The sequence below is a fragment of the Styela clava genome, chromosome 3 (assembly GCF_964204865.1).
Source record: "Styela clava chromosome 3, kaStyClav1.hap1.2, whole genome shotgun sequence".
Taxonomy (NCBI): Eukaryota; Metazoa; Chordata; class Ascidiacea; order Stolidobranchia; family Styelidae; genus Styela; species Styela clava.
The window spans coordinates 13,578,914-13,602,764 of NC_135252.1; the positions used below are offsets into that span (position 1 = coordinate 13,578,914).

The following is a 23,851-nucleotide window of genomic DNA, read 5'->3' on the forward strand; positions in this document are numbered from 1 at the left end:
TATTCGTCGAAATTACCGGCCGACCCAACTTTGCTTCAATGGCCGTTTGTATTTTCTGGTCAACATTTTTCGTCTGTCAAGCTCCATAATGCCTTACTGCTCGGCTCCAAGCTGCGCTAGAAGAACAAATGACATTGTAGGATTGTTACGGAGACATATTACTGCCTCAAATTAGCGTATCACTATAAAATCTTTGAAAAAATGACCAAAAATGGTTCTACGCTGTGTTTGGGGTCAAATTTAACGCATTAGATAGTTTTTTATTCTTAATTGCGTTATATATTTAGATAGCATATATCTTAAAGTTCTAAATCCACCCTCCAGCTTCATTCTAGCCCTTATAACAGCGGACTTATTCGATTCGGTACAACAACACGACGAAAATTCCCCCATAAGACTCCATTGTTTCGTGTTTCCCAAATATGGCACAAGATGGCGACCATGAACTTGTTTAACATTAGACAAGTTGGTTGCCGGCCGTTGGCACAGTGTACACAACCTGAGTTCAGGTTGTGCGCCATCTTGGTGTGCATACTTCAGGAGGTCCCAAATGTTACATTGTCTACATCAGGGGTTCTTAAACTTTTTGTGTTACGGAGCCCATGAAGAGGTTAACTATTATTCACGGAGCCCCACAATGAATTTTTTAAATAAAATAGTTTTTGAGTCAATTAAAATCACTTTACTTTATTTAAATGCTAAACCTTTTTTAATAGGGATGATACAAAATAGGAATAAATTTCAATTTCACAGATAAATAATATATATTAAGGCTGTAAATTTGACACTTGACAAACATATTATCAAAGTAGTGTCGAAATGAGGCATCCAGGTGATAATTTGAATATGACATCATTTATTGGAACCAAAAAACAGTGGCGCAGGCGAGGGGGATTTTCGGGTTCGACCATCCCCCTCTTCTCTCCTTCTGATATTTGTGGAAGACTGAAAAAGTTGCCAAAGACGTGAGCGATTGGTAGTAGCCAGTCAGTTTAAGCACAATTGAACCATTGAACAAGACATTCTAAATATGTCCGCATGGGTTCTGGATTGAATTCTTGCGCAATTGGGAATTTTACTCATTGAGATGTTGACGCTGACCTTGGAATTTTTGTAATGACTATATCTGATATATTGCTTGAAAATAATCTGAAGTGCTGAAAGAACAACTATTTATTTTAATAATATTTATAGTAGGCAGTTTAGCGCGTATTTATGTCTACAGATTGTCGCAGCATTTTAGTTGACGCAAAGGCGCGTAACTATGAAAACAATTAAATTGATACCCCACTTGCATTGAATATTTTACGAAACAGAAATCTCGTTATCCGATGAGAAGTCATTTTTTATGGAGTGACCTACTCGCGAAGACTGTTGTGCGGGAATTTCCGAACCCCCCTCTCTTTTAGCAATCCTGGCTGCGCCCCTGCTTATAGATAATGTCATATATATATATATGAATTTTCGACGCTACCGTTGTCAAATTTATTATTGCCGGGACAGTTACAAAATTAGCCAAGTCAGGATAGCTCGCGGAGCCCCTATGTGTCTTTCATGGAGCCCCTATGTGTCTTTCACGGAGCACTTTGAGAACCTATGATCTATATCATATATGCATGATCGCAGCGGATAACGACTTTTCTGTTGCGTAAAATATTCAATTCATGCCCGATGCGAGCATTTAATATGTCTTGCCATAATAATTTAATTGTGTTCATTGTTACTCGCCTTCAAGTCGAGATAACTATTACGGTTATTGATATGAAAAATTAATATTCTAAAATGGCATAAAATACCTGCTAAACTGCCAACTATAAGTAGACTGGTATCGTATTTTTGAGATTCGTCGAATTTGATTTGTTCTTTCAGCACCCAAGATTATTTTTAGGCAAGATATCGTCATTACAAAAATCGCAAGGTCGGTGGTAAAATATTAATAAGTACAGCACAATCCATAACTGATGAGGGCATATTTAAAATGCTTTGTTTATTGGCCTAACTGCGTTCAATGTAACCTGCGATTGCGACTTGTGACAATATAAAATCACTGCTAAACTCAAAATTACCACGACAATCCGCGGACGTGAAATGAGCAACAATGAACCAACACTGACTCTGCCCTGTAGCAAGTCTGCCACTCAGATTCTTTTTAAGATATCATATCACAGTTTGAAAATTCCCAAAATCTGGACAAATACGAACGATTGAAATTTACTTTATTGCAATAAAAAATTAATTGATATATCTTACACCAGGCCTGCCCAACCTTTTTCGTCTCGCGGGCCACTTTCACGTCACGAAATCGGTCGCGGGCCGCAGACGTTTGTACCAAACATTAATACCAGATAAGTCCTGATTTCGGTGTAGGTAATTACATATTACATAAAATGCGAGTTTATTAACATAAAATCAATCAAATTATTAAAATTGCTTTCTGGTTACTGGGTAGGGCTGGCAAATTATTCGAATATCAAGTCGAATATTAGAATAGCAGTTTACTATTCGAATATCTGGTAAACGGGGCGTGGACATAACACTCGCGGGCGACCGAATCAAAGAATCTATATACTTGCGGTTTCTTGACGACCGCGCAAGAAACACACACATCACGTCAAAATTGAGTGTTATATTTGCGTTAAAGTGTTTTTATCCATTTATTTTCAGTAGCCACGATGCTGCTTTAATGTTTCAATGAGCATAATGTGCGCCAATGTCGCAGCAATATCAAGTTTTAGTGGGCCGTTTCGTAAAATTTGAAACATCAATACAAGTATTTAATGAAGTAACGTAACGAAGATTTTTGAATGAATGGTCCGATATTATACTGATTTCAGTGATTTGTGACTAATAAGTAGCAATGCCATTACGTCAATTTCATCAGAATTATTGACTGATACGCAGTGACAACATTTCCAAAATCTTATTCAACGCGAATATAACATGAACAAAAGTACAAACACAAAAAGAAAACGAGTCCGGGGACCAGTACACAAGATATTGATGACTTTTTATTTTAGTTTGGCGATAAAGACGATCAAAGCCGACACGAAAGAAAGCAATCAGAATGAAATTAAATTGCAAACTTAGGCTCCAAGTTCATTCCTATAATTGCGATCAGCGTTCGTCGCCCATGATCGCACAATATCTTTCGAGTTCGTCGAACAGAACGCACAGCGAGAAATAAAAAAAGCTGACTTGATATCCACCAGGGTGCAAGACTTGACACATACGAAATAATAAGAACCGGCATTTGAACGTAGTTAGATGGCAGGAATATTTACACCAAAATCACGAAAGATACTTATGTATGGTAAAATGTATGTAAAATGTATAGTAAAAATTTAAAAAGTCTGCTTACAAACTTTATAGGGCGGGCCGCAAAAAACAGTTCGGCGGGCCGCGGGTTGGGCAGCCTTGTCTTACACTAAAGTCACATACCGAGAAAATGTCGCATGCGGCTCCGTCGGAAATTTTAAAATGGATAAAAGGTACATCGCGCGCACAATTAACTGTGTTTCAATTTCAGTTAATACGGTATATTTTCCAAAGAAATCTATCATAACACCAAATTCTGTGATTTACAATGTCGAGAACTCTAAACTAACGTTTTTTTTTTTATCTGTTATGAGTCTGCTAAAACGAAACTTATGGCGTTATCTTCCGTTTTAGGTTTTAGTTAATATTTTGGGCCCAGATCACCTCTTTATTAATTATTTTTAGCATCGTCGCCAATGCTTATAATTTACTAATTTGTTTTGCACACTGAACGATCGGAGACCGCCGATTTATCAATCTAGCGGCGTGTATCCTTCTTTTTGAATCAATAGCGACACCACGTGTCCCATCACTAATTAATTAAAAAATCGCTAATTATACGACATAATTCATCCAAAATCAATAGGCTTCTGGTCCGAGATAGGATGAATGCACATGCAAAATTTGGAGCAGATTCAACCTCGCTTTCGTGAGATATCGCGTGTATCTAACAGGCAGACAAACAAACAGACTAATACCTATCAACATTCTTACCGATCAAGATCGATAAGTAATGATCGTCGTTCTCGTGGAACAATACGTGCATATGCCGAGAACAGTTTTTGATTTAGAGAAGAATAAACACCGACGTAAAGATGTTTAAAAACACCTCAAGCTGACGGAAACAATCGGTGATTTTACCAAAATGCAATCGCGCACGTTATTATCGACTTTTTCAGTCTTCCCCCAAATTTATTAATATGTTTGTCAAGCGTCAAATTTACAGCCTTAATATATATAATTTATCTGCGAAATTTAGATTTATTTAGGGCTGATATTAAACCTTAATACGTAAGTAACAACTTTAAAATTTATTGCGGGGCTCCGTGAATAGTAGCGAATCTTTTCACGGGCTTTGCAACACCAGAAGTTTGAGAATCCATGAGTTAGAGAAGTTATTAAGCACGCCATTAGAAACTGAGAATATTCTTTTCCGATATCTGTATCCAATTTTATAAGTCCTAAGACCTAGGATAACAAAAAGATTCACTTCTTCACAAAATGCATAGTTGTAGTCTACATATTGCGTGTACCAGTATAAATAATTGTGCCGTCCTAATGCTTCCATCTTTGTTGATAGTGCATTGCTGGTATTGTGCCGTTCCTAATGCGACTTCACTGTTCATAATGCGCTGTTTCTGATATCAGAAAAGTCCAACATAAACTGGTTTTATGTCCGAATATATCAGCAGTTAAATTATACATGTCATTCTCAAAGTTTGTGTGATGTCACCAAGTGACAAAAACTTGTTTAGAGGTTTGCTACGGGAAAATTGTGAAGCTCCTTATCAGAAGATGAAACCGTTCTCATGCAATAGTTGAGTTCAAACTAATAATTCTATAGACAACGCAGATGCATACCATGTTTTCCCGAAAATAATATCTAAACTGAATTCTAAAAATGATTTTAATATAAGCCTTCCCCTTAAAATAAGACCTAGTCGATAGCACGAAATTTTTTTGATCTTGTCGATAGCAAGAAATCTGTCTTACGCGTTTCAAATGATTATTCTAAAAAGGGGAAAGAGAGGAAAAGGTTCAATTACCTGAGGTAATGTGAAGATCTCGTCACGATTCATATTTTGTATATGTGAAAATTCGTAATTCTCTAATTTGTAATTTTGTTTTTGATAAAGGAAAATAAAAGACGTCCCCCAAAAATAAGCCCTGGCGTTATTTTTCGAAAGAAAATTGAGGTAAGACCCTGTCTTATTTTTCGAGGAAACACGGTAGTAGATGTATGAGTAACGCCGTGTTCAGAGCCTTGTCCAATGGGAATGTGTGAAATATCCCATAAAAACAGTGGTGCTATGTAGTATATATCACCAATCTTTATCGAATAATCACGGCAAAAATAAAATATCAAAGCACAGTGGCATATCATCAATCCGAGTCCAAGCAATGTCCAATCCTTAATGAAGTCGAATCACTGCTACTTTTATTCCTTAGTCGAGTCTGAGTCATAATGAACTTTATAAACAATATCAAAATGAGTGGAAGAATTGTCATCCTTATTTCTTATGCGTCCTCATTGTTGATAATGTACCATTCCTGATGCGACTTCACTGTTCGTAATGCTGAAAATGTACCGGTATTTCGGTATATAGAACATGTTTTATAATTGAAGCCACTATCGCTTGCCATAAATAAAGTATTATAACGGTATAATTTATTTTTGCATTTTAATTTTCCGAGGAAGTCTTGATCATATACCGGTATCGGGTAGGCAATGTCGTATCCGGAAAGGTATTTACATATCATTAGAATTAGATGTATATATTATCATTGGGCTACCTGACTATGTCGTCCAAAAATTACGTCACAATCACGTAATGGAGCTTGCCCACGGATGGATGTTTTCCCGCCCCTTGACCCCAGAAAAATTCTACCTATACTTTACTATGGCAAAAAATTTTGATACTACGCTTATAAACTGGTTTACATGTCAAAACCATCATTTTTATTAAAACATTCAACAACGTACCTCTTACAGGCACTGATAGCTAATTTTATATTATTAGGGACTAATTTGTGATTATGGCAACTAAATTAACACCTAAGAAGATATAATTGCAATTAAAATATTTGATTTACGACTAATTTTTGAATACACAACTGAAAACTGACGAATAACACGCAAAACCACGAAAACGGGCTAATGTTTGCAACTATGCTTGAACATCCGTCTGAGCGACTGCATAAATTGACATTGTAACGTCATCTTAGACTTATTGCTGATTGAACATTGTTATGGAAATCGATGCTCAGAGAAACACCCATGGAAACTCAGTAACTGTCTTTATACAAATGAATATATACTATTTTTGCCATGGTAGAATGGCCCCGATGTGCTTCAAATTAAGCCTGCCTCAAATAATGCCAACTGGTGTCACTGTCACGACATCTGTATATACTAGTGCGGTACCGACACCGGGTTACTTTGATACCCCTGAACCTTTTATTTTTGATGAGGAATCTAGGTAATTCTATACACCAGTGTGCTATTTCAATAAAAAATAGAATCACGCAATGTCTAGTGATATGCCGATATATATTGTACAGAAATATAAGTCGACAAGCATGTAAACTTGAAAAAACGCATGCACACAATTCGCCGAAATTTCCTCCCATAATCTGAGCAACAGCTTTAACAAATACGTCATTGTTTCAAACAGCTGAGAAAAAGTCAACGTGAATTGTAGAATACATCGCGTCTTGGTAGAAATCAGACGTAACTTCCTTGAAGTCACTTGACGACGCCAGGAATGGCGCGGCAGTTCATACTCATTGGAAAATACGTTCGGGTAGCGTCATTTTGTAAAAGTTTACTTTATAGGGATGGAATGGCTTGTATAGTAATTTTTAATAAATATGGATGAACTTTTTTGAAAAACCGAAAAATAGGGTGGGCATTTTTAAGTGCAACTTGCATATTATTGAAAAAATTTTGGAATCATACAAGTGTCGATTAAAAACATTCCATGCAAAATTTATAATCAATTGGTACATACATGAGAAATGCCTAATCAGACTTGAGATGCAAAACGAACGTTTACTTAAATATGACGCTATAGTAGTGATCTGAAATTTGGTATTAGCAAAAAATCGATCGAGAGAAAATTCAGAGACATCGTTGAAAATATTCGAAGCACTGCAAAAATATTCTAGTCAAAATGGAAAATATTTGGTTAATCGTTATTTTTAATCTAAAATGACGTAAATTTAATGAACGAATTCTTATAAATTTTCAGAAAATGCGATCCATAAATACAGTACTCATAAACCAGTACAGATATTGAATTCAAGTGCCATAGAATAATTTCCAGTCTCGTCGTCATGATATGATTGAAGCGTTTTCAAAGTTGGTTTATGTGGTATTTGAAGGTTGTAAATGTATATCTATATATACTCTAATCTAATGGATATTTGAAAATACTACTCAATTTAAGGTTTGGAATAAAAATGCTACATTTTAGAATACAACAGATTGAAATATCGTAAATGCAATTGTGAAATACCGAGTATACGAGCTTTAAGTTTTTACATAGTACGTTGCGTAATTGAGGTCATTTCCAAACTTTTTTGAATCGGTTTATGGATCGCTTTACGACAAGCGCTAATTAAAGATGAATCGTCTTCATCTCAAGTCAACGCCTTATCATACGCGATCTAGATCGTATTTTAATCAGCTCCGCCATCACCGGTTTATTCGTAGCTAGGTGGTTTCACACCAATCGCATGCATGTTGATGTGTGAAACGTCGTATTCCTTGTTCGAGTGTCTTTGTTTTCTAACAACGACAACCACGACAAGTGCAAGCAGTACAATCAATACGAAAGCAAGGATCGCTGCGACGATTGGAAGAGTGATATCGTGAACGTCTGATGATGGTTTATCTAGAAAAAAATAGAAAGATTGAATGCACTATTCCGAGAAATTCTAGAGGATAAAGGGAAAACGAGTGTTCAGGAAAACTCAAATCGAAACGAACATACAACAAGTTAGTATTTCCAATTTTTCAATCCTTTAAAATTGTTTTCATGACTCTTAATCAAGTTGATTCCATCTGAAGCTGTAAATTTTGCTATTTTTGGCACGTAATCTCTCATCAAATTTTTATTAAATTTTACAAATCGACATATTTGATATACTCACTGTTGTTATTGACAACAATTCCATCTACAATCATAGTGCCGTTACTGCTAGGTCGAACTTTTATTGTTAGTGATAATACAACCTCTTGTGTTCCAGGCATCATAAGGTCGCTGACATCACGTCGCCGTCTGGATGAACAAGTCTGAAACAAACATTTAGTTACATTGAATTGAATTACGAACAATTTAATCTGTAGATTTTAAAATAAACCCACATCATAATTTGACAATTTTTGTTCACTCATTCTAAACTCGAATCTGTTCAGAAGCGACCATGCATATCTGTTGCCTGTAGTAGTCTACAAACCCACTTCCTTCCATAGATTGAAAATTGCAGATGTATAGTTTTACAAAAGTATGATTCGTATGACAATATTTAGTTTAGTTTGATATTTCATCGTGAATTCGGTTTTGATATTATGATTTTTGCGCCCATTTCAGATGTCACTCTGTAGCATGGTCGGCCATTGGTCCGTAAGAAACGATTCACTTCGATATATTGTCACCTGCGACTGACTTACCTGTTGACAGGTTCCCGCGCATAGAAAGGCTGTCGCAACAATGTCAACAACTTCATCATCAGTGAATGTGAACGCTTGGAACATACATGTTGATGCACCATTTCCGTTGGATAAAATGGCAAGAAAAGGAACTTCGTTGGTAGCTTTGCATCTAAAAAATTTACCGTATCATATTATTCTGAAACTAATGTTGGTATTCAAATAAAATGTACGTGCCTCAGGCCGAGGCAATAATGTTTAGCAGTAAAATATAAGCCTACAATATTCGTTAATGGTATGAAATGGCAGTTGGCGCTGAAATACGGGAGATCATTTTGTCGGCGCGAACGCGCACAACCGGAAAGAACTTGCTTTACTATAAATAGGCCTGGTATCATGTTTTCGCCAATTTTGATATATAAATCTTTTCGTTGAAAACTCGACATATACGTGTTTACTTGTGTAAATTCATATTCTTGTCCTATATATATCATCAAAATAGTGCAAAGGGTGGGTACACATGCATCCCAATAGAATGGCATATATATATAACACATTGGAGATTCTCTATTTGCAGAATCGGCAGCCTGGCTTTGTGTCGAATTGGGAGACAATGATTAACTTAATAAATGGATATTACTCACCCATCTTTAATGAGGTCTATACTGTCTGTACCTCGGCTATTTTTTGCAGTTAATTCTTTCAGCACGACGCTCACCTGGATGAGCTCAAAAACGAAGGCCTATGAAATGAGAAATAATTATAAGTCTTCCGGTAGTATGAATTTGTTCACTAATCACCCGTGTATATTGATATATTGTTTGTTTGTTTTTCAATTGTAGTAATTCTTGAAAATATTTTTAAACCAAAACTCTTTTCTGGTTGAGCACAAAGCTGGAACTAAATATTGTTCAAAATATAAAATATATATTTACTAATTGGATATTTCCTTGATAGATCTCTTACAAGTAGGCTGCGTCAACTGCGAAGTTTAAGAAATTTGCAACACGTACTAACCTTTAAGTAAATGTTGGAAGTAGTGTTAACCCTGTCACCCGCAGTCAATGGATGTTGAAATGCTGAATCTGAGTATGCAGTCAGTGCCACAGTCGCTCCACCGGTTGATTCAGAAGTTGGGAAATCGATATTTCTGAAGAAGAATTTTATTAAAGAAATGAATGAACACGAAAGTCATATAAAAGTGTTTCCATGAATAAAACGCAAAACAGTGGAATTTTGGGTAAAATATCATGTCCCGTTGGACTCAAAGAGCCTTTTAGCGATTACTTCCAGCTCTAAGTACTGACAGTGTTTTCCAACAACAACAGTAATTTAGCGAGATGATCCGATCCATCTGTTAGAGTTAGAATTTAACCGAGAATGATTAAACAATTTTCAAAGATTTCGACTAAAAATGAGACCCGAATACGAACCCCGGGCAAAGGCATTATTGCAAATCTAACTTACGCAACAGAAGAGTTGTATTGTATGGTGGCGTTGACTGTCGATGGCAAATTACATTGGAAAGGTACATTAATCGCGTGTCCAGTAAAGAATCCGCTGCTTGGAACATTGCTGATGTAATTGGAGGCAATAATTGAAGAATTATCCTGCAGAAATATAAATCAAACTTTTTTAATATGTGGCAAGTTCGGTATTAGTATATTCTAAGGACAAAAAAAATCAGAAAATTAAGTTCAATGCTCGGGATTATAAACTAGTTAGAAAGTCTTTTTTATTCAAATATATAGTTTGATAAATATATGAAGTAATTCTTGTTTGTTTTGTTTATTGTCCACGAGAGTACTGTTAACGGCATCACAATACCAATATCAGACCGAGCATGGTCTTAAATTTTTTATTTCAGAAAGTGGTATTTTATGATATTCTATCGTATATGAAACAACTTCAACCAAATGACAACAATGTTTGGAGGTAAATTCCATATTTTTATTATCATATTTAATAAGCGGTGACGGGCAATCACTCCCAAATAGCTCTGTGGGAGATATTTCAAAAAGTAATATTGTATGATATTCTTTCGTGTTTGAAACAATCCTGAAAACAATGACAATTCTTCGCATGCATACGTACTGTTGACTGAGTGAAAGTTGTGTTGCAATCATTTAGGCTGAAAACAAAGTGGATGGAGTCTCCTAGTAAGTTGCCATGCGTCGATATGTTACATGCTTCGTCAGCAAGATGCAGAGAATTGAGAGAAACATTTTTTTGAGTGTAATAGTTCTGTAGCACAGATATCGTAGCTTGAGTGCCGTTACAATCAATGGTGATTGGCGTAACTGTAATAAATATATTAGATTTTTAGCCGAGGATATAGTTTAAGAGTATTTTTGATCGCTTTAAAATCATACGAATACAAAGCCATTTAAATCATATTTAATATTTCCTTTTTTTAAGAATTATTTTCAGTGGCTGTCCATAGCATAGATTCACAACAATTGATGCTTTGAAAAACAGTTAGAGCTTGAAAAGTTAAGCAAATAAAACAAAACAATTATAAATAACACATACTGCAGATTTCTCCTGTGCTGGTCGTTCCATTGTCGTAGTACGTGCTATTACACACGCAAGAAAAACTTCCAGCAAAGTTAAGACACGTTGCAAAGGCACTGCAATTTCTATCAGCTGTGTAGTTTCTCGCACATTCATCATAATCTGTTATAAGCGAGAACACACTTGATTATTGATATCCATGCTTACCACCTTACCCCGGAACCAACAATTTGAGAAACGGAATCAATCATTCATTTCTTTCTACAGATCTAATATATTTTACATATAAGTAACCATTTGCCGAAATCTTTATTCTGAAGGGACATGTGGAGTGTCATATATGAAATTATCTACAAATATCTAATAATAGCGCAGGAACCAATAATCACAGTTTACTTTTCGTGCTAATACGTGTTTTAAAAAAACAGTGTATATTCACGGAACACCTATGATTAAAATCTAAGTTTAATAGTTACAGTGAACTTGAATGCGTTATGCGAAATGCAAACCCAATTATTAAGTTTTAGATGAGGCTTCATAAAACGAAGATACATCTGAATGCTCGCTCCTCTTTTGCGTTTTCTCGGCCAGAGTTAATCAGAATATCTGATTCATACTGTACTAACCTCCCGCTGAAATGATGGTGCCGAAACTTGTTGTTTGACCGACTGCTTTCGCTAGTTCAGCTGCGATGTCCGTTGCCTGTTTAGTTCCGTTTACAACCCTCATCAATATCACACCGATAGATGATCCCTGTTCTATTCCCTCGTCTTCAAACGTTACAGTGAATTTGCAACCACGATTTTGAGCGTTGCTTAAAGCATTACCAGCCTGTGAATGTAACATGATATATATAAAATGCTCATAAAGTCACACTACAGCACTGTTTTAATTTTGTTGAACATAGAAAGAGCAAAAGTTAAAGACGTTGAAAACTATAAAACCTTTTACAGAATAACCAATCGACTTTTGCATTGTTTCATCGTTGCAGGCACGAATTGCACACAATAGTGGTTACGATCAAAATATCATGATAGTTCAAAATATTTAAATTATAAGCAATGGCAGAACATTTTTTCACGTGCAATAAATGCGTCAAATAACTATTATTCTTGTCTTCTCTGATAGATATATCTGCATATAGGCTACTCTGAATTTTTGTGGAAAATCGGTGGAAAACGTGATACTCACAATTGCTTCTGCATCATCAAAAAGTTCTCTAGCCTCAGTACTGGAAACGTTACTGTAGGCCGGAATGAAAGTGGTATTGTATTTAACTTCGAATCTGTACTCGTAACCTGAAAATATATATATTTATGTCGATTTTAAAAATTTGTTGGACATCAATCAAAACAACATCAAAATTTTAAATTAAATTGGAGATATTATAACTCATTTATAATCGCCTCAAAAAGATGCAATTATTTTCCTCAAAAAGTTTGAGGAATATTAAAACAGTATTTTAAAACAACCTATGTTTATCGGGTATATTATCCAAAAAACTCTAATTTTTTTTATTTGTTATAGTAAATCAAAGTAAAATATGTATCAAAGTAAAGTATAAAATGGAAGAAAATGCTTTTTGAAGCGTAATTCAGATTGGCAGATTATACAAGTCCGTTCAGTTCAGTAAAGCAGTCTCAAAGTCATAACTTGATTAATTGGTTGACCTACCGGAACACACTTTAATATCCTAACTATAGAAACAGGTTTATATACTTCAAATCATTAGTTAATAACGTACTGTAGAAGCAGCAGAATCCGTAATCAGAATTTCCACAAACAGAATCAGAACCACAAGTGTCGATTCCCAAACCACACTCGTCGGCACCTGTATTGAAAATTACTATGTTACGGAAAGGCAAGTACGTGGTTTTGAAAGGCTTGTGGTAATTGTATTACACAATTCCACACTTTGTTTGTATTAAAGCTACACAAAACTAGAAACATATAAAAACCAAAACGCGAATGCTGTAGATAATCTGTTGTAAACCCCATATTATATTTATTTACCGGTTCATTATTTTCACACATAGTCCCAAAAATAAAACTAGACATTGAGAACAAAATTCCGATAATCTATTAACCAAAGTGATTAGGGTTTTAATGGATTCTGTAGGTTTTGGACGCAATATTTTCTGTCTTTGATATATTCTATAATGGTGACAGCACATTTGAACCCACGTTCATTTGAACCCATACATTTGCACCCGTATATCCGCGGGATATATATGCGGGTGCTAAAATCCATGGAAGAGGGTTAGTATGGGTTCAAATTTCCGTAGGTGCAAATTTCCATAGGTGCAATACTATGCAGGTGCAATTGTCGTGGGTTCAAATGTAATGAAACCTCTATAATATCTGATAAATGTCTCTGTCATAGAATTTTGAATCTTAGAATAGAAAGTAATTGACTTACTGGCTACTGCTCCACATTGTGTGTTCTCAACGATTGTATTTACCTTCTTCAGAAATTCTACAGCATCAATATTGGTGTTATTAATAGTTAGGCTCACTCCAGCCTGAGCGCTTCCCATACCTGAAATATGGAATTGAAATTTATTCGAGATTTAGAATATTGAAAAATTTGAATACATTTGAAATTTGAATGGTGGGTGAAGTAAAACATCACAAATATAAAAAAAAAAGTCGGTCAAGTTAGAAAATTGTACACAGTAAAAATACTAAATTATGAACATCTATATTTTTGTTAAATGTGTGAAATTGGGACAACTTTTGTTTAACGTGACAACAAAGCTTGTTTTGTTTCAATTTTTAATGTCCTTGAACTCGGTTTATACATGTGGATTGGATCAAATTTATAAAATTCTCTTTTTGACTTACCGTCTGAGCTGTTTGTGAATGTGTATACCAAACTGAAGATTCCAGCCGAGTTGTCCACGGAATTTACAAATGTTCTGATCTAGAAAGCAATAGGGAATAACTTAATGCAAAAAGTCCATTCAGTTGACAAATTCAGTTTCGCAGTATTATTATTACATCACTTAAAACCTAATACTTATTGGATGCAGACTATTCTTAGGGTTAATTTCACTCTTTTTTATCATCAAATAATGCAATATAATTTATTAGAAAAAAGGTTCAACAAACGTAAATAAAAATTTAGTAAACATGATCAAATAAACATAAAAATGATATATACTGACAGCGGACTCGAGGAGTGAAGTGATATTGATATTAATGGGGGTTCCAGCTGAAGACAAGTTAATATCCCATATTTGATTTACACAAGTTACAAAGAATGAGATGGTAATGTTTGTTCGTTGTTCTGTTAAAATAAAAATATGTCAATTAGTATATGAAAATTGCATACGTTTAAAAATTGTTACAAGATTGGGTAAATTGGTCATTAATAAATTATTCAAGCACAATAGAGACTAATTAACCTAAAGAAGCTAAGAAACTCCATGGAATTCAATTTCAGCTGTAGATTTGAGAATTTTACAAAATGAAACCAATTTTAGATTACGTATCTTAGCATATATACATACACATGTATGCCCAACGAGTTCTCTTAGAAGAAAAAATAAACGAATGCTAACGTGAAACTAATTTGTTATCGCCTGAGAAAGGTTTCATGGCACAGATATACTTTCCACGTTCCAAACTCCTCAAGAAACATGCTAGTATGAGAAGCATTTTAAATAACTTTTTAATAAGTCCGTTTAACACGAACTCTCTATAATAAAAATATAGTTCTAAAAAATAATTTACTTTCACATAGAGTGACGCCATCTCCGCTGAATCCGGTTTTACATACGCATGTATAGTTGTTGACCAGATCCGTACAATCAGCGTTCACATTGCAAGGGTTAGTTAAACATTCATCAATTTCTGCAATATAAAAATGGTCGTAATTAGATTAATATACGGAAGGTAGTAAGCATTGACCAGTTAATTGGACCTATCATTCTCAAGCCAATATATACGATTTTACAACTGCGTACTAATGATACAGAACAATGCAATGAGCTGGGATATGATGTAAACAAATTTAAACAACGATTCGGGTAATCACTATTCAACCCTTATGATAGTCAAATAAATAATATATATATATGGGGGCAATTTGGCGCATTGTAAATTATCTTATCGATTGAGAAACATACTCATAATCATGAATGAAGATTTAGTTCTCAAATTCATAAGATGTTTGTTTGTTTTGAGGGTTTCTTTAACAATAATTAACATGTTCATTATTTAGAGTCAGTCTTCGGAAGATTTGCTTTCAACTGTTCAACTTAAATGTTTTCCGAGTATATTCCGATGAGTTGATTTTCAACAGTAAAAAGTACAAGAAAAACCATGCCAATTATTCAACCCAGTAAAACACAATATGTTACTCAAATAACTCACCTGTACAGCTTGTTCCGTTGCCAGTAAAACCAGCGTTACATTCACAAGTGTAACTTCCAATATTGTTGGTGCATGTTGCATTATCGTGGCATGGATTCGGGACCGAAGAGACGCCAACCAAAGCAATAGATACCAATGGTGGACACTCATCAATATCTGCAGTAAACAATATCAAAATCATGTTTTAATCAAGTCGGGAGCACTTTTATACAATGACGTTTCAGGAGCTCAGGTACGGAGGCCGAAGTAAAAGTGCTTATATACAGTATAAACTCACATGTTTATTCCATATTCCAAGAATTACAATTCTTTTTTTAAATATATTTCTGTACACAAGTAACTAAATCGAAAAAAGGACTCTTATAAAAGACGCCTGAATTATAGATCAAAAATTGTATATCGTTTGAACACGCGATAACTTGGCGGATCGTTGCACTTAGCTATGATCACATCACAAGCTAAAGGTCTCAGGACCAAACTAAAAACCCATTCCCACCACCTATATCATTATCACCGACGTCCATTAATTAAAAAGGTTCAGTTGTTTCCATACTGCCTGGATTTCTACCGCGATATCGCGGCTCGACATATTGTTGAGTGGTATCGGCTTTGCTCACTTGGGGATTGATGTGTTATACGCACAGTTTGTCTTAATTTGTTACAATAACTGACCAAACTGAATATCATCTGTAAGAAGTCGTTTCTGACGAAAAAATAAAATAAACATGCCTGCGCAACTTGTTCCATTTCCAGTGTAACCTGTGTTGCATGTGCATGTATAGTTGTTTGCAGTTGGTTCAGTACAATTAGCATTGGTATCACATGGGCTTGATGCACATTCTGAAATATCTGAAACGGATAATAGAAAATCAATTATTACGTGACTCTGGTAGAACAAGCTTGTAATGTATTGCCGAGCTGTTTTATCACTATACCGTTTCTCGGATGAATTGGTATTTACTTATTTGCTACCAAAATTGAAAACATCTAATCATTTTATTGGAGGTAACGTTTTTTAAGAAGGCGGAGGTCTTCGCCTGTGCCAGACGCAATATAACTATTATTAAATCCAAAGTTTTTATATAAATACAGTCCGCTTCTAAATAATATGTTCATCAAATTCAACACGGAGTAGGTCCGTGGATCGGTTTGATAAATTGCCGTTATTGTATAGGTTATGAAACAATGCATATTTTCGGATCAGCAATTTATTTTCAGTACCTCATGTTGAAAAAAGTCGCATTCTAGTCTATTTATTTTATTTTTAGATAAACTTTTTTTTAACCCAGCAAAATAGACTTATATATATCGTTAATTTATGTAAAACTATTCAAAACATACAACTTCATATGCCAAATGATTAACTTTCAATCTCACTAATACTTGTGATTTTAACCTCACCCTCTATCAAAAGCGTCCAAATGTAGCTTAAAAAAATATGGTGTTTTCATTTTGTCGAAAAGTGAAATAGAATCGATTCAAATTAAAATAGCGTGTCGCGTAAGTTTTCGTAAAATTGGTCCTTACATTCAGGTTAAATCATGCGAGTCATCTTCATAGATACTCATAGGAAATGCTTTGTATAAATTGACATAATACATCAACAATGACATGTGATATCGAACTGGTCTTTCGACACTGACCGGAAACTGGTTCCACTGTGGTCATAGATGCCCATTTATAATTAATCATTTCGTCGTGCTTTTCATCCAAGTGACGATGCACCAAAGTTGGGTAAAAATAAAATCGTCCCACTTAATCGATTTTAATGCTACCCACACTTGAAAATAAGGGTTAGGCACGAAATGTCTATAAATCAAAGTACCCCAAGCGGTAACAGATTTTATACCACACCCATCTCATTTTGCTTCCGAGGAAATTAAAAAGGGCGCGTCTTTCGGGATTTGTTCTATTTTTGTAGGTAATGCTATTAAATACAGGATAACAAATTAATATAAAATGTCGTTTGATTTCTTTATCGCACGCTATGTTCATTAATTGGTAAGACTGGAGAAGCGGAGATGAATACAATTCCAATACTAGTATTTTTTGTATTTGTTAAAGTCTAACTAATTACATCGTACTAATTAATGACGTAGATGTCACGCAAATGATTCTGAAATCTTTCTATTAATAAAATAATTGATTTTTTAATTGTGGTGAGAATTCTTTTCTCTAATAATTTGACCATTGATACGCAAACACCAAATCTTGAATGTGATTACAAAACAGAGTCTGAAAATTGAAATATTATAGAAGTTTTTGAAACTACACGTGTATATAAGAATTATCATTTTCCGTTTACGACTAATTTGGAATTTTTTATTCTACATTTAATTTTTGTATTTTTTTTTTCAAGTGTATTTGTGTTTTTATATGGGCCCCATGGTCTGAAAAAAAGAAATTAATAAATTTGTTTTCATTTTTGACAGAAATGAGGCACATGATGCGTGCGAAACGATAAAATTTTTAGAATATTCAGAAAATAACTACAATTTATTTTTAGTTTCTTACGACAAATAAAATAATCAGCCTCATCTACCTGTACAATTAATTCCGTCTCCAGTATATCCAGCTTTGCAAGCACAGCTAAAACCAGGTACCAGATTTGTGCAGTCTGCGTTTGTGCTGCAGTTGTTTGTCGATGAAGACAAGCATTCATCCAAGTCTAAATGCAGTTTAAATCAATTCAAATCAATATCAATGTCAGAAAAAAAGAAGACTAAATAAAGATAAGTTGGACTAAACAGCACCGATGTATACTTGATTGGATGATTCAATACGTACTAAAAAAATATAACTAATTGGACTCATAATTGTATTATTAAATAATAGATAAAATAGGTTTTGTGTATATTTTGAAAGTCGATAATTCGAAAGAATATTTTCTGACTAACCACTTAACCTACAACAAACTCAAGTTATTCAACAAATCTACATTTTTATTTGACGATGATACATGGACATCGTGTGATGTTAAAGCCTTATTATATATATAACTATAGAAACTTGAACGCAACTATTCATTACAATTATAAAATTAAGAACACACTTTATGCTCATTTGAAATTATTATTATGAACTATTTGGATTTTATTTTTTTGCTATTCTAAAATTTGCTAAAATTTGAAATTTTTGCTACACGTAAAATCGGCTTGAAAAGTTGCTACTTTTTTGTATATATATTTATACTCTTATACATATGAATCTCACCAGTACAGTTGACACCATCTCCAGTAAATAGTGCGTTGCAAGTGCATGTAAAACCAGGTACTGTGTTCGTGCAAAACCCATCCGTTGAACAGTTGGCAGTGCCGAGGGTGCATTCATCGATATCTGCAATATTAAATTAAACAAAGTGTTATTCGTATACTTCAAAAAAATGCACGGAAAATTTTTTTTTCTTTTTCAAGACTTGTTTTCAAGTTGTACGTATTTTATCAGCGATGTTACCTTGACAACGCACACAGAAAATACTACAAACTTTCTGTGATACGTCAATTACTTTTACAGATTCATAAGTCAGTGTAAAACTTCTGAAGAATTAAACAAAGGTATCACTTTTTATCGCTAGTTAAAACAGAGTTGTTGTAAAAACACGAAATGAGCCTGTAAAAAAGGAAGTCACTATTCTTTGCATATGTTTTCACAAGAGTTAATCAAAAAATAATATATTTACAAATCTTCAAGAACATTTGAAAATAAAATTGTATTTCATTATCACGATATTTATTACATTAAATATAGCAGACAAGTTAATCGTGGTCATTTATAAACTAATGCTATTTGTATTAAAATATTAATGTAAAATAAAATTGTGCGATTTATAAACTATGCAGTGCTGATATTGAATTGCGGTTAAAATAAATAACAAAGCAAATTATTGCACTTGATCAAGCATAAGCCATGCATAAAGATTCCACGTTTTATATTAGGTCAACCTTTAGCCTAGCATACCTCTTTAAAACAAAAGGTTAATAAAAGCAAAAAATATATTAGTGTATTAGAAAAGTGCATGGATCAAATTGATGGCGACGTCAATTATGACGCAATGAATTAGTGCTTCAAATTGTCATTGCATCTATGTAAAACCCAAAACCATGCGAGGGATTTCTGAGTGGCAGCCTTCATGCGAAGCGGTTTTCTTTTTACCGGAGCAGTTGTATCCATCTCCAGTGTATTGAGCATTACAGGTGCAAGTAAAACCGGGATCAGTGTTCGAGCATGACGCATGTAAACTACAATTGTGAGTTCCAAGAGTACATTCATCGATATCTATAGATATGAAATGAAAATAATCCAATATTCGCCACAAATTTTTTAGATTGAAGTTTGTTGTTGAAAATTATCGATAAAATTAAAAAACAACAATCAGGACGAAATTATTTAGTATTCATCAATATTGCAATTTGAGAGCAGACATTTTTGAATGAAAATTTTTTGAGCAGATATTTTTTAACAAAATTTTTTGGAACGCAGTCCATGAATTTAGCAATCACATGTCAGTCCCTTAAAAGGATTCGGCGCGGATTTAGTATGATGTCTTAGAAGTTATACCGATTTTAAACCAATATGTATCATTGAATTCGTGTCATTCATGAATACTGTTGCTATCTTTATTTAATTAAGCAGGTCTGATCAGTTATCTTAATTATCTAATGTCAAAAAGATTTTTGTCACAATGCTGATTACAATTCAAAACTAATTGAAACCCGAAAAATGAAAGAATTTATTATAAATCTATACAAATCAGTAGTATCATAATTACCTGTACAAGTGTATCCATCGCCAGTATATTGCGCATTACAAGCGCATGTGAATCCTGGAGCGGTGTTTGTGCAAGTTGCGTTTCCCGAACAATTGTGTGTAGATGATGCAGCACATTCATCGAAGTCTACATTGTTAAATAATTTTAAATTTAAATCTTGCGATCATATTCGGAACATGTCGTCACTGAATTGCCTCATTTATACGCTTCTTTCTCAAGAGCTGTCTAATTTTCTATATGATAAAAAAGCTTTCGAATATAATAATCGGTTCTGAATATCTTTACTTATAACCTGACCGAACTTTCTCACGTAACTGAACTTTCTCACGCCATATAGCAAGTATTCGAATTAAGCATGATTATCTATTATTCCATTAACCTGAGTGAATCAAAATGTTGATTAAAAAAAATCAAAACAAACATCACTAATCTAAAACAATCCTAAAAAAACTGTACACGGAACGAAATTTGCGAAAATGTAAAAACCTACGTAAACATAAGGGGAAATGTATTATTTACACGTTCCTAATACAGTCTAGAATTGATGAAATATTTGACGGAATATTGAAAGGTTACCAGTGCAGGTGACACCGTCGCCAGTGTATTGTGCAGCACATGCACAACTGAAACCCGGTGCCTGATTTGTACAAACTCCTCCTGTTGAACTGCAGTTGTTTAGTGTTGCGTTAGAGCATTCGTCCAAATCTAAAAGTTTCATAATGATAATGAAAATAATAGCTTTTACAATTGATACTTTAAATTTATTTTAGAATGAAAATTAATTAATTCAAAGATCGCCCTGAACCGTAGTGTCTTGTGTCGTCGTATAAATAGAGTGTGACAACTCACGAAGAACTATTCAGCAGCAGCCGTTTTGAAATTACTTGGTAGTATGGAAAAGTCTATCACGTTTTTTTTTATCATATTCAACTATATTTTAATTTTTTTTATTAAATTGATTTATGGGTAAAGTGGGTGCGTAAAGTAGAATTTATGGTGCTCCCAAAGTATGTGGACCAAGATGGCGCACAACCTGAACATGGCATGTGTACCAGGTTAGGGTTCAGGCTGTGCGCAATCTTGGTACACATGCTTCCGGAGCGTCGAATTTATTATCTGATTTGTTCATCCTCTGACATCGCCATACCCAAAGTTGAAGTGAGCCAATTTTGAAAATCGAAGGTTTTTTGATTAATTAAGGACTTAAAGTGTGTCCAGTAGTTGAAAGAATATTTATTCTGATCCGAATAATTTTTTTATTACGTAATTCCAAAGGTAGGTTTAAATATGACACGAAACTCCTTCCCTACCGCGCCAGCAAGACTTAGTAGGACATTTGGTTTAAAAAATATTAAAAACTTACCGACACAACTGAACGACTGGGTGTATCTATCAGGTGCATACTGGGCTGTGCAACCACATTCAAATACATCTGTGTTAGCGGCATTAACGACACAAGTTTCTGATCCTGCTGTTCCACAGACGTTAGCGGCACACGCTGCAGTTCCGGACATCGCTAAAAACAACAAATTTATATTTTTATTAAGATAAAAAAAGTAATTCTATTTTTTGCATAAAATATTTAACTCCTGCAAACATCATAGAAAATTAGTAAACGAGAAAACAAATTCGTGTTTTTTGAAATTATAGAATAACCGTATGTTATTGCCTAATTATCTAAAGCTGCAACCAGCGTCCCTGATAATTAATACAAGAGAGAAAAGCTCAAATATATTGATACAAAGTCCCAATAACCAGCCGCAGTGTACATAGCCTACGCCATAGGTTCTCAAAGTGATCCATATGGAGCACCAGGGCTTTATGAGAGAAACCTAGGCGCTCCGCGAGCAATTCATTTACTTACTAAAATACTGACTAGGTTTTTATTGTAACTGTCCAAAGAAGCAATACCGACAAAATTTGACAACGATAGCAACGAAATGTGGCAAGAAGGCGGTAATTCAAATATGACATTATATTTAAGTTCCAATAAGTAACGCTATATTTCAAGTCTTGGTGCCACAATTTGCAAATACAATGCATCAAATAGATCCGAATTATTAAATAAAGTAATTTTAATTTACTCGTGAACATTGATCGATAAGTGACAATGTGAACTGAGAAGTAGTACCGAGTACGCAAGATCAAACGTCACGCTTGTCGGAATAAAAACTGTTTTCCCATGAATAGAAATAAACAAGCAAAATCCTGGATGGAATATCAGATCTCACAGAGTCCATAGGAAATTTAGCAATGAATAAAAGTAATAGCCTCCTAGTGAACAAAACAATCCTTAACCACAGAAAATTCTAAAGCAATCGTTGCAGATCCAGTAGTTAAAGAAAAATGAGAATTTTTATGGAAACAATAAGAATAGGAAAAACATCAACAACAAAATTTTATCAAAACCATAGGTTAACTTCTTGTTCAAAAATGAGGTAAAAAAAATGTCATTTAATTGACGAATTTTCTTTGCCTCTAGTATATATTATATATACATATACCATAATAATAATGCCGATCAAAAACACTTTCTCAGTGTATTGGTCCATCATTGGTATGAAAAATCTACCTGTAAATCCAAGTCCAGCTGAAACAAAACTGGCCTGAGAAGATGCTGCATCTGCAGTTGAGTTTCGGAACCTTTTTATTACCGAACCACTTCCATCTAAAAACAAATTATTCCCTAATTTTACCGCAGAAATATCCAGTAGCTAACATTATAATTATCAAGTATGATTCGTTGATAAAACTATACGTTTATAAACAAACATGGACCAAATGAAGCCCGCTCGACTGAGCGGCGTGAATATTTATCAACTGTTGGTTTATGAGGAAAGATATGTTAAACATAATATGCTTCATATTGAATAATACTGGTAACTAATAAAGCTGATTTAATTTTTTCAATTTCCACTCACCTTGAAGAGCGACACCATACACACAAGTTGGGCAGGCAGTATTGGCCTGTGCATCGATCTGACTGCTTTGAAGAGCGACGATAGAGATCAGGAATAAGCAAATATTACGCATGATTATATATATTATCAGTAGTTATCCAAAGTTCAGAAAAAGTCTTTTCCTGTCGTTAAAATATTTTCGTTTATAAGCGTTTACGTCTTTAGCACTCACGGGGCTTGAAGCTTAGAATGATCCTAATATTCTGTATTCAGCGTTTTTATTGACGTACCACACCTTTGGAGAAAAAAAAAATTGAATTAGTCATTATATGTAATAGAAAGTCAATTAGGCGTTGGCTTTTCCATTTCCAGAACAATTCTGACCTGGGGTGCGAGAGAAAAGTTGTTAAAGATTCTCTCCTTTTCACGTTTGCGTATCGGGATACATGCTTAGTCCCCATAGAACTAGAATCCAATGAATGTCCCGAGCAACAAGACCATTTTGCTAAATATCGAACACATATTAAGTTTTCCCAACTTAATAATTTAATAAATAATTTCTCTAATTCACTATTTACTTCATATAAAGCGCGATATCGTTGG

The 23,851-nt window shown here is 34.3% G+C and overlaps 1 protein-coding gene across 2 annotated transcripts; it reads right to left on the minus strand.

Annotated features, from left to right (window-relative positions):
- Positions 1–6,567: 6,567 nt before the first annotated feature.
- LOC120342773 (uncharacterized) lies at positions 6,568–23,506 on the minus strand. 2 transcript variants are annotated; one of them, XM_039411744.2, is made up of 25 exons: positions 23,270–23,506; positions 22,921–23,016; positions 21,712–21,864; positions 20,925–21,053; positions 20,349–20,474; positions 19,733–19,855; positions 18,794–18,916; positions 18,123–18,248; positions 16,310–16,429; positions 15,581–15,736; positions 14,939–15,058; positions 14,371–14,492; positions 14,048–14,126; positions 13,623–13,742; positions 12,948–13,034; positions 12,395–12,501; positions 11,830–12,034; positions 11,222–11,365; positions 10,784–10,989; positions 10,157–10,299; positions 9,707–9,839; positions 9,334–9,431; positions 8,711–8,861; positions 8,191–8,332; positions 6,568–7,931 (listed from the first exon to the last, which is right to left on the minus strand). In XM_039411744.2, the coding sequence occupies exons 1-25, from the start codon at positions 23,379–23,381 to the stop codon at positions 7,741–7,743; spliced, it is 3,312 nt and encodes a 1,103-aa protein (XP_039267678.2). In that variant the 5' UTR covers positions 23,382–23,506; the 3' UTR covers positions 6,568–7,740. The 2 variants fall into 2 exon arrangements, with proteins under 2 accessions (XP_039267678.2, XP_039267680.2); XM_039411746.2 differs by lacking the exons at positions 19,733–19,855; positions 20,349–20,474.
- Between the last annotated feature and the right edge of the window lie 345 nt (positions 23,507–23,851).